Here is a 20009-nt window from a genome sequence, read left to right on the forward strand (position 1 = left end):
TTGATAAAGGTTGAGTTGAGGGTACTAACATAGGATATTGAACTAGTTAATTATAAAGTCTCACAGGCTTTACTGATCAACAGTAATAGTCTCAGCACTTACGGGATTCTAACAGGCACTTCGAGTGCTTGGTGTTACTTATTTAACACTAGAGGAAGCCCGCTGTAGTAAAAATGGTATCCCCATTTTCTAGGTGATGAAATTGAAAAATGTCCCAGAGACAATTAGTATGAGAGAACAGGGATTCACACCCACTTGTTTCTGCCTTTTAAGCTTATGTTTTATCCTTTATTCTACCAACCTCCAGTCCAACCTCCTTATTTCACTGTAATCCAGAGGATTTAAATGACTGTCTAAGGTCTTCAAAGGAAAGCACTTTGCTGAATCTAAATATAATCCTAATATCCTTATTTCAATTTGAGATTAAAAGGAACACATAAACACCAACACTAGTTTAACTTATTTATCCCAAGCTAGGTTTGGTTTCTCAGTAATAGATTATGGAGTCACTGTACTAAATTAGCAGACTAAAATTATGAGAGACATAACATAAAGCACTTAACTGTGAATCGGGCTCTTAATAAATATAAAAATTCTAGAAATAAAAACATTTCTCTAAGATTGTAAAGGAGAACTTCTTGGAAAGGAAAGCAGTAATACCTGCTACTTCTTCAGTCAAGTAGAGAGGGCTTCCTCTTCTGTGCAACACTTTTCACCCCATTTCATAGGACATTAGGTGTTTTGACTAATTTGTGAGAACTGTATAAAATACAGAATTAAGTACTAATTACCAGTATTTTACTAACAGATGAAAAAATACACTTGTTTCATTGTTAATATAGGTTACTAAAACATTTTGGTATTTTGAGGGGGGTATGGCAATGATATTTCAATCTCAATGTATAGACTTTTAAAAAATTTTTACCACTGGTTATACATTCTGATACTTTTTAACAACAAATAACACTATCTTTTACAGATGCTTCAAGCATGTTCAGTTCAGCACTTACCAGTACCATATGCTGCGTTCCCACCCCTTATTTCTAGTGACCCATTTCTTTTACATCCTCCTCACCTTTCTCCCCATCATCCGCCTCATTTGCCGCCACCGGGCCAGTTTGTCCCTTTCCAGACACAGCAATCACGATCGGTAGGTATCTGCTCTTGTGTCTTTAATTTTCACAGAATGTGTAGAGACCCTAAGAGGCAGATTAATTTAGTAGATGTAATTTGTTACCATTTAAAAACTATAATTTAGATTCTTAAAAGAATCAGGGAATTCACAGACCTACAAAAAAATAACAAGCATATTTACCTACAATTAACTTGCTTTCTTAAATTTTCCTAGTTGTTTTTTTTTTTTTTTTTTTTCTTAAATGGTGGGGCTTGAATTCACCCTGAGATCAAGACCTGAGCTGAGTCAGACGCTTAACTGACTGAGCCATCTAGGAGCCCTTCTAGTTCTTTTATATGTGTTTTGTATAATTTAAATTTCTTCTCTCATATCGGCAGTCCTGCAGGAAGTAGTAAATCTGAAGAAAAATTCAGTTCTGTTTTTTCCTTTTACGTATTTCTGAAATAGAAAGTGAAAATATAAAATTGTTTATACTTGCCACAATAATTTTATTCATTTAGGCAAGTAAAGTAACTTTCTGACCCTCAATCTTTTTTTTTCTTAAGTCCTGTTTTTCTGTATTCTGATGAAAAGAAGATGAGATCGTCTGTTAACGTAATTCTGTCTTGGGACTGGAATATAGCTAAGAGGCATATTTTGGAGGGTAGGGGGTTGGAGGAGGGATAAGCACTGTAGAAGAGGAAGGGAGGGCACAGGAAGAAGGTCCAGATATCTTTTGGACTGGCCAAATTGAGCATCTGAACCATCAGGCATGGGTAAAGATTTCAGCCCTGTGAAAGGAACTTGACAGTGTATTCTACAGAACCTAACCATCCTTTACCAAGGATTTATGCACCATGCTGGGTCTCAGGTAGAGGTGAACTTAATGGCTGCTCTCCTGAAAACTGTAGAAGCCAATTTTGACAGAAGTTTGGCTAATCCAAAAAGTTAGAACTACTTCTACAAGAAAAGCTTTTATTAGAATCAGGGCAGGATTGATGCCAAGATGTTTCTTAGTTTCCATTACCTGGGAATTCAAGGTTAAAACAAAATTTAGCCATCACTTATTCCTGGGTTTGGAATCCTTTAAAAGGTCCGGTCACATAATCAATTCAGAACTTAGGTTGTGTTATCACAGTGTCAGCCGTTGTAATTTCTCTCAACCATGCATAAGCTCCCACATTAAAGTGTAACCACTTATGTTTGAATAATGTATTGATACTGCCTAACTGCAAGGGGAAGTCAGAGTAACATTTAAGCATAAATGTTCATAGCAGCATTATTCCTAATAGCCAAAAAGTGGAAAGAGTTCAAATGTCTCATCAGCTGATGCAGTGGATTATTTTTTTTTAACTATAAACAGGAATGAAGTACTGTTGTACTAAGTACAAGATGGATGAGCCTTGAAAACATTATGCTAAGTGACAGAAGCCAGATACAAAGGACACACATGATTTCACACATGTGAAATGTCCAGAACAGGCAAACTTTGGAAACAGAAGGTAGATAGGCAGTTGTCCAGGGCTTGGGGAGGACTGGAGAAATTGGGTAGTGGACTGCTTGATGGGCACAGGTCGGGGGTGGAGGGATGAAAATGCTATGGAATTAGGTAGTGGTGATGGTTACACAACTCTTGTGCATCTACCAAAATCTATTGAATTGTACTCCTTAGAGGGTCATTTCTATAGTATGTGAATTATACCTTAGTAAAGCTACTGTCAAGAAAAAAACATGCTCTGTGCTTTGATTTTGTACATTGTCTCAGTGTTCATAATACACTTTTGAAGTAGGCTATGAACATGTCAGTTCTGTAGATAATAAATAATGAGGTTCATGTTACATTATTTATATAAAAGTTACATGGCTGTTTAGTGACAACAACAAGGATCTGTCTGACGTATTAGAAATACAGCATCATGCCCGCTGAATTTTATTCCTTTTAGCCCTGGTTTTGCTTTATAAATATATACCCTGTGTGGGACGCCTGGGTGGCTCAGTCAATTGAGCAGCTGACTCTTGATTTCAGCTCAGGTCATTATCTCACAGTTGGTGAGATCAAGCCCCGTGTTGGGCTCTGTGCTGACAGCGTGGAGCCTGCTTGGGATTCTGTCCCTCCCTCCCCCACTCATGTGTGCATGCTCTTTCTCTCTCTCTCAAACTTTAAAAATAGATAAATATATACTATGCTCAATTTCATCTCTTAAAGATTAAGTGCCTGAAAATTTTGTGAGTAGGTAAGTGTATATGACTAAAAAGTAATTTTAACTTTCATATGATTGACTTACCCTTTTTGTCTCTTTTTAAAGAGAAGTTTCAGATAATAAAAGAACTATATGGGGGAGCCTGACTGGCTCAGTTGCTAGAGCACTTGACTCTTAATCTCAGGGTCATGAGTTCAAGCCCCACGTTGAGCGTGGAGCCTACTTCAAAAAAAAAAAGATAGCTTTGTTTGTTTGTTTGTTTGTTTGTTTTTAATTTTTTTTTAATGTTTATTTATTTCTGAGACAGAGGGAGACAGAGGATGAGTGGGGAGGGGCACAGAGAGAGGGGGACACAGAATCCGAAGCAGGCTCCAGGCTCCGAGCTGTCAGCACAGAGCCCGACACAGGGCTCGAACTCACAGACCGTGAGGTCATGACCTGAGCCGAAGTCGGACGCTCAACCAACTGAGCCACCCAGGCGCCCCAAAGAAAGATATCTTTGAATGGATAGTGGAAATGTTTAATGACGTGTTTCAGAAAGTGTCTTATTGAAATCCAATTAAAGACAGGAAGATACTACAGTCTGTTCACATGTATGAATTTAGATTGATATAAACATGAAGAAATAAATGGCCTTAAAAGTGTTTTGTGGGAAGTTAATTTTTATTATTATAAAACACTCTCTAAACACTAGGTATCTAATATACTGGAAGTATGTTAATATATTAGTTTGCGTTTTTCCTCCCTCAGCCTCTGCAAAGGATAGAAAATGAAGTGGAACTCTTAGGAGAACATCTCCCAGTAGGAGGTTTTACTTACCCTCCATCGGCCCATCCCCCAACATTACCTCCATCAGCTCCCTTGCAGTTCCTAACCCATGATCCTTTGCATCAGGAGGTGTCCTTTGGAGTAGTAAGTTTTCATTCATTGTTATTAATTTATTACTTGCTTGGATAACTTACGCCTAACTTTTATGTTTTAAACTACTTGTGTCTGTGTTAACATTTAAGACATAGGAAATGTGACTTAAAGAACTTTGTAGATATTTTGGTTTCTTTGGGTTTTGTTTTTTTTTAACTTTGTCGGTTTTTTAAGAAGAGAGACTGTTTGACAGATTAAATAGTTGCAAAGGTGGAATGATCTTAAATTGTTTTAACATTTTCCCCTTACAGCCTTATCCTCCGTTTATGCCTCGGAGGCTCACAGGACGTAGTAGATATCGATCCCAGCAGCCAATACCACCTCCCCCTTATCATCCCAGCTTACTACCATATGTGTTGTAAGTTCTGTTTTTCTCATTTTAATGAATTCTGAATTTTTACACCCTTGAGAGTTTATTTTATGAAATGAATATCTTCTCTGTGGTTTATAATTTAGGCTGTGTTAGATATTAGGTTTTTTTTTTTTTTTTAACGTTTATTCATGTTTTTAGAGATAGAGACAGAGCATGAGCAGGGGAGGGGCAGAGAGAGAGGGAGACACAGAATCTGAAGCAGGCTCCAGGATCTAAGCTGTCAGCGCAGAGCCTGACATGGGGCTCGAACTCATGAACTGCGAGATCATGACCTGAGCTGAACTCGGACGCTTAACCAACTGAGCCACCCAGGCACCCCCAGATATTAGTTTTTATTTAACGTTGAGTGGTTGGGGTGGGGGACCATTTAAAGGTGAACTAAAGAGAAGAGCCAAGGACAAGGGAGAAGTGGGAGAGGAAGAAATTTGTGAGCCAGAAAATAGGTTTAACAAATCAAAAGGTAGAAAAATTGACAGTTTTTGCCTCTTACGCAGCTGTCATCCTTGTCACCTTTGATTATCCAGCTTTCAATGCTGCTGCTTTTCTCAAGGGAAGAGAGAAAAGTTATCTGTGCCTTAGAAATATTGTTAGGATTACATTTGTAACATACACCCGTGGGTTAAACGTGATAGCTCTTTTTTCCTCTCTCATGGAATGAAGTTCAGAAGTAGGCAATTCAGGGATTGTTTGTTACCCCATAACTGAGGAATGGTTCTACCATCTTCAAAATTTTATGGCTTTCTCTATGTGATTAAAGATGGTTCCTCAAGTTCTAGCCATTACATCTATACTCCAGCTAGTAAAAATGAAAATGGATCTCTCTGCCCACCTGTCAAGGCTACTTCCTAGAAGTTGCATGTCTTGTACTCCTGCCTACATCCCATTGGCTAGAATTTAGTCTTGTGCCTATAATTAATTTCTAAGAAGAGTAGGAAATGTTTTGTACAGAGGGCCATGTGCCAATGTCACACTATTTTGATAATTATAGCTTTATTATAAGTCTTAAAATCAGACAGTATCAGAACTTGGTTCTTAAAATGATTTAAAGTCTTGAATGATCCATATAAAGTTTAAAATCAGCTAGGTTTCTACTAAAGCATAGCTTGCTGGGATTTTGGTGTAGGGACTGCATGAAATCTGTAAATCAGTTTTGGAAGAGAATTGACATCTTCTAGTCCACTCAACAGTATATTTCTTTATTTGTTCATTTAAAAAAAAATTTTCCCAGCAGTGTTTTTAGTTTTTAATTGTATAGGTCTTGTACATGTTTTATTAAACTAATCCCTAATATTTCATATTTTTTTATGCTATTCTGAATGCTATTTTTAAAATGTCAGTTTTTGTTTATTGCTGGCAAAGTCCATTTCGTTAAAATTGCCACTGAGTAACACTGACCATTCTTTATCCTTGTAGCATTAGCCTTATTCTTCCCACCTGTTCATTGAAGTGATGTACCAGTGTATCAATGCTAGTTTTGATTATTTCACTGCAGATCAATGCTTCCAGTGCCACCTGCAGTGGGCCCAACTTTCAGCTTTGAATTGGATGTGGAAGATGGAGAAGTAGAAAATTATGAGGTTAGTAGGTGAACTGTGAGTTTGTTTGCATAGTATTATACACAAAAGAAGTATTTTTTACTCATTCACTCATTCATCTAATTAAACATGTATTAGATAAATCGTACATTTCACAATACAAATATATCAAAAAGTGGTTAGCATCCTTAAGGATATTTCTACATGTACCACACAGCTGTGATAATGAGATAGACTTTGGTCCTGTATTAGAATTATATATAATTCCTTTGAGAGAATGTACATGAGAAAGCAGTGAATTATGATTGGATATTCTGAAAAGATTTTGTGGAAGCACAGTTGTTTAACCTGGCTCCTGAAGGATGGGAAGGCTGCTTTATGCGTGAGATTGAGGTAGGAAAGTGCTGGATATTCTTGAGGAACAACATTGGTGACTAAAGTGAATATTGCGGGAGGAAGGTGCCTCCCAGGTGCCTCATATTATTGGAGGTTAGGAAGAGGAGGTGCAGTTTAGGGGTTGGAAGGCAGCTTTGTATTGTTGAATGTGAGCGACAGTGTCACTTTGTTTTGATACTGCTAGTTCTCTTTCTCACTCCATCCTCACTCAGTCTCTATTTGGACACTGTGAATAGAAGCTAGAGACAGGGAAGAGACACATACATACACACACATACACAATCTTAAAACACCTTTAGTTTGTTTTTTTTTTTGGTTTTTGTTTTGTTTTTAACACATGTGAAAGAGATCAGGCCAGATGGTATAATATTCTGTAGTTTTCAAAATGGTATTGTGTCATTTTCTTTCTATATATATAGTCACACTGCCCTGACCTTTGGATTTCATTTCCATTTAATTTTTTTAGTATTTTATTTACTTTTGAGAGAGAGAGGGAGGGAGTAGGGGGTATAGAGAATCCCAAGCAGGCTCCACGTTGACAGCAGAGAGCCTGATGCAGGGGTCAAACCCAGGAACTGTGGGATCATGACCTGAGCCAAAGTCAGATGCTTAATTGACTGAGCCACCCAGGTACCCCTCCATTTCCAGATTTCTAGAGAGAGAAAGGGGCTGTAAAGATTTTCTGGTTTTGTTTCTACACTGATGACTTTAGTTTTCTGCAAAGGAGTTAGTTGTCCTTTAGGCATTCTGTACTAAAAGGAAGTCATAAGTCATGTCGCCAAAAAAGACAGCTCTTGATTAAATGATCATGTACCCATTAATGAAAAAAACCGTGATATACTATCCCAGTGTAAGAAAAATATTTTTATTTGGCATTACCTTTCTAAACTATATTTTAGGTTAAATATGTTTGATCTTCTGCAGTCATACTTTAATCCAGTCAAGAATTTTTTGCTTTTCTTGTTTTGACCTAAAATCCAGTTTAGAAAGGTATTCCAGTGCCAAATAAAAAAATACTTTTGCATTCTTGCCTAAGTGCCTTTATTCCCTTTGTCCTTCGGCCTAAGAACTTTCCTCCTCCTCCACATTTAAAACTTAGCCATCTTTTAAGACCCAGCTAAAAATACTATGTCTATGAAAGGCATTTCTAGTCCATTTCCAGATCCAAATGAGTTTCTTCCTCCTTTTTGTTCTTAAAGTTCTTACGAAACCATGCGTACTGGGGCGCCTGGGTGGCTCAGTCAGTTAAGTGTCCAACTTCAGCTCAGTTCATGAACTCACGGTTCAAGAGTTTGAGTCCCGCCTTGGGCTCTGCACTGACAGTGTGGAACCTCCTCGGGATTCTCCCTCTCTGCCCTTCCCCCACTTATGTGTACATGCTCTCCCTCTCTCCTTTCCTCCCTCCCTTTGTCTCTCCCTGTCCGTCCCCCTCTCTCCTAAAAAAGTAAGTAAACCTAAAAAAAAAAAAGAAAGCCATGCAGACTTGTCATGTTCTGCCTTCAGGTGTCTTGCTTGCTAGATCATATAAATTCATTGAAGACTTGATTATCATAGCCTCCACCCAGTAAGGGCTTAATGATCATACTTTATTGAATATAGTTGTCTTAAGTTGTTTTCATTGACCCAAGTGTCCTGTAGTATAAAACAGTTAATACCAGCTATATTCTAAATTTTATGTGCTAATTGTAATCAGCATCAATTAAATTTAACAATTTGCTATCTAACATTTTAAAAGGACTTAGGGGCATGCATGGTGAAGGAGGAGCAATTTATTTAGATGACCCAATTCTCCAAATAAAGCTGTATCGAAAACAGCATTGTGGCTTCAAATATCACAGCATTAATTATTGAGATTTTGGGAAGTTGATTCTATTCCTCTCATTGTCCATCATCATTTCATTGTTATACATTCTCTGTGTATACCCTGTGGTAGCCTAAAAAAGAGGGGAAAGCAGCATATGAAAGACTGGAAAATTGTAGAATAAAGCAAAATGAGTAATTAGAACCAATGAAAACTGGGAGAAAGGAGGTACTGTTGTAAAATCAGTAAGTGTAATAGCAGCCATATATTGAAACATAACAACTGTCTTAAAATCCATGAGTTCTTAGTGATGACTTCAAAAAATAAAAGAAAAAAACTCATTGGCCTACCCTTTTCTATTTAAATTATGCTACTGAGTACAGTTTCATATGGGGCAGTTGCTCAATATTAGTAATATTTCATCTAATAAATTAAGAAAATGATAGAATATTACCATTTTGCCATCTTTAATGGATTAATGGTCCTAGGCATGATGAGCCTAATGGGAATAGTTGAAGCCACCAATTTATAGGAAGTACAGGGGACAGGAAAACACAAATCTTGGGTAGGTAGGTTCAGTCAGCAAAAATCAGACTGTGAATTTGTACAAGCTGTTGACCCGGTTTGTTCAACAGAACAAACAGTATCTAAAAAAAGATACTAGAGACCTGTCAAACAGTGGTAAGGTATGGATTGATTTGGATCCTGATTTGAACAACTATTTTTAAAAGTGTTTTCGGAAATAATTGAAACAATCAGAGATGCTTAACATTTAAGGAATTGTTAATTTTTTAGGTGTGATGTTACTGTGATTATATTCTTTTAAAACTTCTTTTACTTTTGAAAATGGTGAGTCTCAACTTGAGGACAGTTTTACTCCACCCTGGCCCCGAGGGTATTTAGCAACATATGGAGACAGTATTGGTGTGCTGTTACTAGCATCCAGCAGCTGGGGGCTGGGGGCTGCTACTAAATATCCCACAATACACAAGGACAGCCTCCCCCCCCCCCCCCCCAATGAAATTTTGTCCAGCTCAAAATGTCAGAAGGGCTGAAGTTGACAGACTGTTTTAAAGATATACACAGAACTATTTTATCAATGAAATACAATATTTTACTTTTGTTTCAAAATAATCTGGGATTTAGGAGTGGACAGTACTAGGTGAAATTAGCCATGAATTGTTGAGTCAGGGTAATTGGCATGTGGAAGTTCATTATGCTGTTTTCTACTAGTGTATGTATTAAAAATTTTCCATATTAATGATAGGGTTGCGGTTTTTTGTTTGTTGTAGGGGTTTTCGATTATTGAAATAGAAAATTTAGAGATTAAAATTTTTACTCCTTTTGCCCCCTTTCTAGGCCCTCTTAAACCTGGCAGAGCGACTGGGAGAGGCTAAGCCTCGAGGACTGACTAAAGCAGATATCGAACAGCTTCCTTCTTATCGGTTCAATCCTAATAACCACCAGTCAGAGCAGACTTTGTAAGTACATTTTGCCGACATCACTCTATGTGAAATTTCCTTTTTTACCCTTATAAAATAAAAACTTGAAAGTCAAAGATAACTTGATAAATAGTCTCTATTGCATACCCTAGGCCTGTTCCGTATGGTAGCCACTAGTCATGTGTGGCTGTTTAAAATTTTAAAGTTAAGTTTATTGCATTAGCTAGTGATACTGTGTTGGAAGATGTTCAACATTTCTGTCTCAGAAAGTTTTGTTGGACAGTGCTGTTCTGTATTTTGAGGTTGCCTAGAAATTGTTTTTGATTATTTTATTATTAAAAAAATTTTTTTTAATGTTTATTTTTTTTCTTGAGAGAGAGAGTGCAAACAGGGGATGGGCAGAGAGAGAGGAAGATGCACAGAATCCAAAGCAGGCTCCAGGCTCTGAGCTGTCAGCACAAAGCCCGATGTGGGGCTTGAACTCATGAACCCCGAGATCATGACCTGAGCCAAAGTCGGATGCTTAACCAACTGAGCCACCAGGCACTCCACTTTTATTTTTGAGACAGAGAGAGAGAGAGTGGGGGAGGGAGAGAGAGGAGGAGACACAGAATCTGAGCTGTCAGCACAGAGCCTGACGTGGGGCTCAAACCCACAAATTATGAGATCACGACCTGAGCTGAAGTCAGACGCTTAACCAACTGAGCCACACAGGCACCCCTAGAATAGTTTATGTAAGATTGAAGAGTCTCATACATGTAAAGATTGAGGTTTTTACCTAAACACTCTGCTTATTATAGTATCTTTAATAACAACTTTATGGAGATATAATTCACATTTAAAGTGTACAGTTTGGGAGTGCCTGGGTAGCTCAGTCAGTTAAGCGCCCAACTCTTCATTTCAGCTTGGGTCATGATCTCACGGTTCATGGGTTCGAGTCTTGCATTGGACTCCGTGCTAACATCGCGGAGCTTGCTTAGGATTCCCTCTCTACCCTTCCCCTGCTCGCTCTCTTATCCCTCTCTCAAAATAAGTAAACATTAAAAATATTTGTTTAATTAAATAAAATAAACTTTAAAAATAAAATTTTCGTGATGATCTCTCAGAGCAAAGCACTCTCACTAAATGTCTTAAGGTTATGATTATTTCAGGGTATTGATAGATTACTTTGTCTTAAAATTTAAATGACATTTTGAAAAGTGAGATGGTAAATGGTGTTGTAGGCTTCAGTAGTCATAACAAAATAGGAAACCACTTGGTTTTATGGTTAAATGATCTTTTTGCTTTTTTTAGGTGTGTAGTATGCATGTGTGATTTTGAGTCAAGGCAGCTACTTAGAGTTTTACCCTGTAACCACGAGTTCCATGCCAAGTGTGTCGACAAATGGCTTAAGGTAAAGTGATGGTATCTGTGAAGAGAGTAACATTGAATTCTTTTTTACTGACTGTAGTTTTAAATCCATTGCTTGTGGAGGGTGGGTAAGGGGACAAAATTTTCAATGATTTCTGTGAATGAAGAGAAAACATCAGTAAAAATTAACTACAGTCATTAATGTGGGAGTGATTGTGCAAAACTTGAAAATGAGTTATCTGTCCTTGGTCATCAGTGTTTCCTTTCTCATGGTGTGTGGGGACAAGGCCTGAACTTGACGGGCCATTTTTCTCTTAAGAGTTTACAGGTGGACCTCACTGGAGCTCCTTTGTCAGAGATTTACTTGGGAAATAAACCTCTAGTGCTTCTTATTTAATTCTGATCATTTTTTCTTTTGTAGATCTGAAAAACCCAAAGGACACAAGTTCTATATTTTATAATAGTAGAATGAAAATATGATGCAGTAAAATAATTTAAAGATGATCAACTGTTTTTTTGTTTGTTTTGGTTTTGGTTTGGTTTTTTTTTGAGCATTCTGATTAGGAGATAATACCACTGGGTTAGAGAAGTTTACAGTTTGGTGAGGAAGACAGAGAAGTTAAAATAGAATCAGTCTTTTCTCTGTGAGCACAGATTAAGGGTGCCCAGTTTAGCCCAAACCGAACCCTGAAAGCAAAGGGTCTTAACTTTTCAGAAGAAGAAAGTATTTTATGTACTCACAACCCTGTCATGTGGGAACAGAGACTGACCCAAAAATGACAGATTCCGTATGGCTGATAGCGAGAGTGGCAAGAGAAGAGCCGTTCAAAGCTATGGCCAGTGAGTGACCGGCTTATGAGTGTGAGGGAGTGTGGACTTGATCCCAGAAACAGTGTGGAAGGCTGTGCTTGAGATTGTGTTTTAGAAAGACAACTGGCCACTGTTCGGGGACCAGAAAGGGAGAGATCTTTCTGAGAAATGGGGAGATGGAATAATGGGTCCTGGGCTAGCCAGAGAACAAGTTCTGGCAATTGGATGAAAAGAGGAGGACTGATTCGAGAACTGTCAAAATGTAGAAATGGGAATATTTGATGAATGATGGATGTGGAATGTAGAGCAGGTAATGCTTAGGTTTCTGGCTTTGGCAACTCGAAAAATGGTGGTGCCATTTGTTGAGATGGAGTTTTAAGCTAGTTATTAAATCTGAACTGGTGATAGGTAGTCTTGTCGGTGTGATAAAACAGACCTATTAGGAAAATCCTCAGCTACTAAGTCTGAGTTGATGGTGTATTTTTTTTTTAAGATAGATTAAATGATTACTTTGTACCTTTTTAAAGGAATAAAGAATGTAAAAACTATATGGGAGGTAAAAATAGTTTATTGCTTTTGACGTATTTCATTGTGTGACTCACAATTCGGACAAGTTTTTTTCTCTTTTATGTTTTAGGCAAATCGTACTTGCCCAATTTGCCGAGCTGATGCTTCAGAAGTGCATCGGGATTCAGAATGACCAACCTAAGAGCACAAGTTTAGTTTGGGTGTTCCTCATCACATGTATATACGGACTATCCATTGAACTTAATCTGTGTGGCTTCCAGCCCTCCCTTTACCAAAAGGGTCAATGGACCTTTCTTTGCACTGTGTGACTTAATCAACTATAAAAGCTTACAATTAGTCTTCACAATTATGGGATTGTTATACTAACCGTGTGATTGGAACTCCAAAGACTTTTTCTTTAGCTTAATTTTGTGTGTGCACTAACATTCCCTGGTTTTTGTGTGATCATTCCGAGTGTTGCTGCAAGATTACAGTGGACGTGATCTTTTAGCATGTGCTTTTATAAAAAGTGGTAGCTCCAGATGATATAGCAATCTACCTTATATAGAGCCTTCAGAAACTGTGAGTGGAAATGAATGCAGCGTGTGACTGTTGGTGATAAATGTATCTGTGTGAGAGAGAGAGTGTGCGCAACTACTTGTGTGAGGGCATGGTCGCTAACGTGTGTCTGAGATCCTATCTACCAGCATGTACCAAGAATGTGTGTGTAGTTTTAATTATGCTGCAATGTATAATCTGGTGTGTTATTTAAACAGCACTAGTACTGTACACTGGTTTTTTCCCTTGTGTTTGCTGTTGCACACTGATTGCTAAGGGTGCATCAATGATAAGCATTGAATACTCCATCCCCTTCCCTCCCAGTGAATGGAATGAGAAAAGCCTTCTTCCTTTGCTTCAGGCAGCTGTCACCTTCTCTTCGTCGGTGGTCCCGAGTGGGTCACTTAAGAAAAAAAGTGTAACAGATTCTCACTCCATGAACCTGATTTTTTGATTCTGTTGTGGGAAAAAATTTTGTACTCTCCAACTTGCTGTTTCCAAAAAGAAGGTGCAATATCATACATCATCAGTTAGCAATATTAGCATTTCAATCAGTGATTTGAATGTTGATGGTTTGTTTTTTTCCTTTACATTTCCAGTAAGCTTCTTACAGGAAGCACCTGTGATTTTTTTTTTTTAATGTTTAGATTTGTAGTCTATTCTGAAGATATTTGAGTAATATATTTCTAAGAATACCGCTCGTCCCACGAAGTCTCACCTCCTTTACTTCCACCAGAACAAAATTTGTTAACTAATTCAGCTTGACTTCTGATATGTTCTTTGTTAAGCTCTCATAGGCAACTAAAATATTTTAAGAAAACTCTATTTCTGTTCGTATTGATTCACCTGCCAACCTCCAATTCTGAAAGTTGTCTAGTAGTGCTTCTCCTGGAAACCCTCATTTCCAGGATGGGTCAAGTGCTGTGACAGCTTGAATTCTTAGACCTGATGTGCTTTGATGTTTTATTGCTTTTTAAAATTTTTTTTTGTTTGAGAAAAATTTAATATAACAGGTCCAGAATACTTGCAGTATAAATGAAGATTTGATTTTTGTATAAAAAATAATGCTGTAAAACAGGAATTGACCTTCATTTAGTCAATCTGAAATACATAGCTGTGTGGGTTTTGTTTTGTTTTGTTTTTTTTTTTATAGGTTCATTGAGCATCATTTAGATTGTTTAAAGTCATTTTTCCAGCAATGTTTCGATTCCTCTCCTTCTGTTGTATTCAGCATTGTCTGCCTCTTCCTGCAGTTGGTGTCATTGCTTTGTTCGCAATAGCACAAGCTGCATAATCCCAGTCAGGACTGTGAGGACTCTCCGCCAGCCTCACTCAGCTCTCAGCTGGCTCTGTGTCAGTTTTCTCCTCAGACAGTGTTAACGACTTGTTACTGCCATGCTACTTGCCTTCCCTTGAAGTCTCCATAGACTTATCCCAGCTTAGAGTTCAGTAAAGTCAATTCACACAGAAGCACAATTTTGCCCTTTTCCAGACACTGTTGCCTCTATCTAGTCATACAAATAGGATTTTGCACACTTTGTTTGCCCCTGTATTTGTCAGTGCATCAGAAATACATCTCAACAGTAGTAAAGTGCACGTTACTTTTAACTCATTGGGACGTTCCCCACCTATTCCTGATGAATAAAAAGTGTGTTAAAGACCAAAATTATTGGCATAATAATCAGCTACATTACAAATCACGTATAGTTTAATCTTTTTTTTAATTAAAAAATCATGTTGAAAATGGCAAAAGCCCATCTTATACATAGACTCTTTTATATAGCCGCAAAAAATTTATATCTGTACAGATCTAACATAACACTACTACACTCAGTATTCATTTTATTGAAGCATGCAAGTAAAGCACTTTTTCTAATTTATATAGATACCTAATTAACAAGGCACATTGTACTAATGACTAGGAAAAGTAGCCTTTTCTCCCTTCCCTCTGACGATGAATTCTTGTCATACAATCCTTTGTCCAGCAAATTTTTGAGAGGCATTTGGCAACTTAGGAGGCAGCAGGGTCTATTTTGGTAAAATCCTGGATTGTCGCACTCTTGTGACTGATCTCTCTTTGGGAATGTCTTTCTGTGCATGGGGCCCTTAGAGATGTGTACAGACTTGCTTATTAGGTGGGTAGTGCGGATTAGGAGCATATGTGCATGTGCTCTGAACCAGCTCACGCCAGCCACGGTGAGCACCTGTGTGGCGACCAGAAGAGAAGGAACAGTTGATTCATGCCCAGCTGTTGCCACCTTGAGCGATGCGCCAGGTAGCAGGCAGATGTTGGTTTGTTGCCTTCTTCCTCTTTTCTCCTAAAACGATATTGGCTTTACCATCTTAACTCTGCTGTGGGGTTTCGTTTTGTTTTGCATGAATAATCATCTTGAAATTTTTTTTAACTCTCTCCCCCCCGCCCCCACCCGCCCCAAAAGAACAAAACAAAACAAGTCAAGGCCTCCAGGTATCAAGATCTCATTAGGATTTTCTGTCCTGAATTTTTTTTTTTTTTTGAGCAAAATCTGGAAAATGTGAACACATATTTAGATTTTATACACTCTCTGAAACGTGATTTATTAAGATTCTTAAATTTGGGCCTCTTACAGTATTTTGAATGAGATCTACCAACTCACTTAAAGAGAATATTTTTCACAGATATCTTTAGGCCTTCATTAGAAAGCTATTTTCCCCCCTGTTGGTACATTTGGTTACCTCATTTTGCTGTTTGTTTCAGATTATGAAAGCTTACAGGGGTGTTTTTTGGAATCATTTGCTGAGTCATTTCCTGAAATCATATTCCATTGTATCAGTTAACATAGTTTTAAATGTACGTATTATAAATATCTGTAACCAAATCATTTGAAGGCTTGATAAATTTTTAACAAAGTTTGTACATTTTTTATGAAAGTTACTAGTAATGCTTTACTAAGTAGTGCAATGAATTTTTATTTTTAATCCCTGTGCCCAATTTTGGAGTTGAGAGGGTTGTTGGTAATAAATGTATGATGTACACTTAAAACATTTTTTTGTGGTTCATGTTTGTGTTGTGGAAAGGGTAGGGTTGTGTGTGCCTGGAGGAAGGGTGGTAGCAGGATTCCAGCAGGAAGATAGAGCTGCTGAGCTACTAGCAGCCAGATCTCATTTTTAGACTATAATTCAGATTTTGTTTCTGCATTTGTGTAGACGTCTTAGAAACTCAAAAACAACTAGCATTACAACACGTAGAACATAATTCTATCTTCTAAAAAGCCAAGAAGATAGCTGAACGTAGCCACACATGTGGCCTAAACTCACCGAACAGTAGGGCTACATAAGTAGGTAACTAGATTTCTTTCTTTATATGTTGACCATAAGATGCAGGAAAGAAGATTACAGTAGGTAACCAGGCAAAGTTGTCCACATTAGCTACAGCTTACATCCAACTTCTTGTCAGCATAATAGGGAAAGAGGAGCCTCTTTCATTTTCCGTACATGTTTGTGTAATTCCTTTCCTTTCACTAAAAAGGAAGAAAATAAGAGTAATCTACTTCCGTGTACATGCTGACTGTGTTACTTGAGAAGGAAAGTAGACACAAGATACAAAAAATTGAGGCGAAATAATCCCACTTCCTTCCATTCCCTCTTTCAGGAAGCATTCGTTCTTTGGCTTAATTAAGGAAGGATGATGCCCTCTGCCCGCTCCAGTAGTTAACTGGTAGAGGCATTCAGTAAAGTGACCAAGTCCTGATTGTTTCTCTCTTGTATCCAGCATATTTGAAAGAATGTTTGTGTTGGACTTTGAATGCCTCAAGAAACCCAAAGCTGGTGCTGTCTTACGGCAGAGGCATTTTCTACTCAGTAAATACCGGTGCGCTCTCTTGTGACTCCTTACCTGCAGTGAAGGCAGGAAAGCCCATGCAGCTATTTGAGCCTTTGTAATGTGGAGAGTCCAAATTGAGATGTGCTGTAAATTTATACACTGGATTTCAAAGACTTGGTGTGAGAAAACATAAAATGTCTCATTAATTTTTATACAAATCTGAAGGCCTTATAAGCATAGGTCCTGTGGGAGCATTTAAAAGCCAGCTCTCTTTTCCTCTGCCATGGTGATGGCAGCTCTGAGTTCTGAGTCACTACATGGGAAAGAGCTCTCCTAGAAGAAGCCTCGGGACTCAGCAGATTTTCTGTGAGCAATAGAGGCCCTTAAACAAGGTGTGAAATGTGGACTCGTATCAGGACTTCATCTTTGCCGATTTATTTCCCCCTTTTACAAATCTTTTACATCTTAAATTCTTAACTATGCTTTGACACTACTAAACCACTATTAAACTGGTGTTTAAATGTGTCAGTTAAACATCACTGGATACAATTACTTCTTAACAAATCATAAGACCTGATTTGTACCAAAGGAAAAAATTCTTGTGAGAGTCTGGTCAGATCACTGCAAGTGTTTGGGGTCTCTTGGATATTTCACATTACTGAACTCTATGTAGACTGCTGTCCAATACAGATGTAATGAGCCATATGTAATTAAAGGTTTTTTAGTGGCCGCATTAAAAAGTCAAAGGAAACGGTTGAAATATTTTTAATATATTCTGCCTAACCTACCCCAAATATCTCAGCATGTGATTAGTATAAAGATTAATGAGACATTTTACGTTTTCTCATACCAAGTCTTTGAAATCCAGTGTATAAATTTACAGTACATCTCAATTTGGACTCTCCACATTTCAAATGCTCAGATAGTTATCTGTGGATGGTAGCCATTATGTTAGGATCTAGATAGCTGGCCTCCATAACCTTCAAGAGCAAAGTTTTTCTTGTCAATACATTCCCTCATCAGACGTTTGCTTAGCCCTTTCAGGATTCACAGCATCTTGAAAGATTATTTGCCAGTCAGAGTTGGGCAGTCTGAAGGATTGGGAGCAGGAAACTTCCAACCCACCCTGAGATGATGGGGTAGATTCCTATCGCGGTTGCCCCATAGTGCATATGCTCTTAACCTCTTTCATGTGGCTCTCTCTACCTCCCAAGATGGCAAGCAGGAAATGCAGGAATAAGAAAGAAAAATAAACCAATGACAGCCGGGGATACTGAATGTCACCTTACGGTCTGAAGTCTGAAAATGTGCTGTAGAGTCAGTATGAATGTTTTCCTACTATAGAGGAAGTGAATGGAAGTGAATTGTTCGGTAAAAAGGAACCCATGTTCCCTTCAAGCCTCTGATTCTTGGTCTACACATGGAAGCAGTACAGTGGCTGGCTAATAAGACCTACAGCTAATACCCAATATCTGCCAGAACCCATCACCATGTACGGTAAACTTATTCAGAAGCTGCTTTCGTAGCCTCCCTTTCAAGTGTCAGTTAGAATCCCTTCCCCACAGACCCTCCGTAAACTTAAGAGATTTGCAATGTGGTAGCCTCTTTCTTCCCATTACCGCAACCCTTTCATGTTTGTATTATCCAACCTTATTGGTAGTTAATACTTCTAATAAAGAAGGGTTCTATAAATGTGGTAAGATAACGCTTCTGACAGTGTAAACTTTATCCTAGTAAAGATAGGCACTTCTGTTGACGGTGCAAGTATATGATATCCATGTGTTCTAGTTGGTTCTTTTCCTCCCCTTCTGCTTTTGGACATGTTAATACTGGACTTAAGCTAAGTCAGAGGAAAATGACCTTGACCCTTGTACCAAAATAAGGCCAGCCTTCTAAAGAAAAAATTTAAACTATTTGGTGATTCAGGCTCAGACTGCCCTGGTTTTGATACCAGTATGAAGGAAAATAGATGCATTTATTCTAATTCCAGAATTTCTAAAAGAAGGTTGGACCATTCCTGTAATCCAGACTGCTAGACTTTAGTCGGGGAAACAAGTCAGGAAGAAAAAGTGATGGGGCTCCTTCTGGCTCAGCTGGTAGAGCATGTGACTCTTGATCTCAGGGTCATGAGTTGAAGCCCACGTTGGGTGTAGAGCTTTCTTTAAAAACAACAAAAACAATGGAAAAAGTGAGTTCAAAGTCAATTTCTTTTCCTTACAAAATGAGAGATTCATCTTTCCTAAAGTGTGTTCACAGCCCCAAGGATGTGCTGTAAAGCTTCAATAGAGTACCAGTTTATGCCAGGCAGTGTCAGAATTGGGAGTTCATGTATTTAAAGTTTTTTTTTTTTTTTAATGTTTGTTCATTTTTCAGAGACAGTGTGAGCGGGAGAGGAGCAGAGAGAGAGGGAGACACAGAATCCAAAGCAGGCTTCAGGCTCTAAGCTGTTAGCACAGAGCTTGATGCAGGGCTCGAACTCACAGACCATGAGATTTATGACCTGAGCCAAAGTGGGACGCTTAACCGACTGAGCCATCCAGTTACCCCAGGAGTTTTCAGGTATTTAGGGTTAGTTTCCTAGGACTACCGAAACAAATTACCACAAATTTGGTGGCTTAAAACAAATTCTCCCACCATTATGGAGGCCGGAAGTCTAAAGTCAGGGTGTTGGCAAGGTTGGTTTTCTCTGGACGCTGTGAGGGGCGATCTGTGTCTCTGTGGAGTTGTTTGGCCTGTAGATACATAGCTCCACAATCTCTGTCTCTGCACGTGAGTCTTCACATTTCCTCCCTTGTGTCTGTCTCTCTGTGTTCTCAACTGAATGGAAGGCTCTATGCCTCCACTTGGTCAGCTGTATGGGTACCTTAAGAAAAGCCAGATTTGTCTCATCTCAGGAAATTATTTGAATCTGCTCCAACAAATGAACTCAGAACTCCAGAATTGATTATCGAACATGGCCAAAATAATTTCGACCTGGAAAATGTCAAAGGCAAACTATTCCTTAACCTTCAACACTCAAAGATAAACCACAGTGGCTGTCACAAATTGATTCAGAGTAGTGCGGCTTCCTAGTATATCCATGAAAATGTGTAAACTATGAAAGTTAACTATAAATATATCGTCAGGTAAGGGAGCAATTAGCACTGTCTTTTAAAGGGGAATGTTTACACTTTGACCGTGATGGTTTCTCTGCTGAATC

At 38.3% G+C, this 20009-nt stretch overlaps 1 protein-coding gene across 4 annotated transcripts in view; it reads left to right on the forward strand.

Annotated features, from left to right (window-relative positions):
- RNF38 (ring finger protein 38) overlaps positions 1 to 16032 on the forward strand; it is a 131796-nt gene extending 115764 nt beyond the window's left edge. For 3 of the 4 annotated variants that reach the window (XM_058694906.1, XM_058694904.1, XM_058694905.1), the window contains 7 exons: positions 980 to 1150; positions 4045 to 4227; positions 4488 to 4594; positions 6102 to 6186; positions 9701 to 9822; positions 11077 to 11176; positions 12581 to 16032. In XM_058694906.1, coding sequence (XP_058550889.1) covers positions 980 to 1150; positions 4045 to 4227; positions 4488 to 4594; positions 6102 to 6186; positions 9701 to 9822; positions 11077 to 11176; positions 12581 to 12643 — 831 coding nt within the window. In that variant the 3' untranslated portion in view covers positions 12644 to 16032. The remainder of the gene's footprint in view (positions 1 to 979; positions 1151 to 4044; positions 4228 to 4487; positions 4595 to 6101; positions 6187 to 9700; positions 9823 to 11076; positions 11177 to 12580) is intronic. The other variant, XM_058694903.1, reaches the window with a different exon arrangement.
- Positions 16033 to 20009: the final 3977 nt, after the last annotated feature.

This window comes from Neofelis nebulosa, chromosome 12 (assembly GCF_028018385.1).
Source record: "Neofelis nebulosa isolate mNeoNeb1 chromosome 12, mNeoNeb1.pri, whole genome shotgun sequence".
In the NCBI taxonomy this organism is placed as follows: domain Eukaryota; kingdom Metazoa; phylum Chordata; class Mammalia; order Carnivora; family Felidae; genus Neofelis; species Neofelis nebulosa.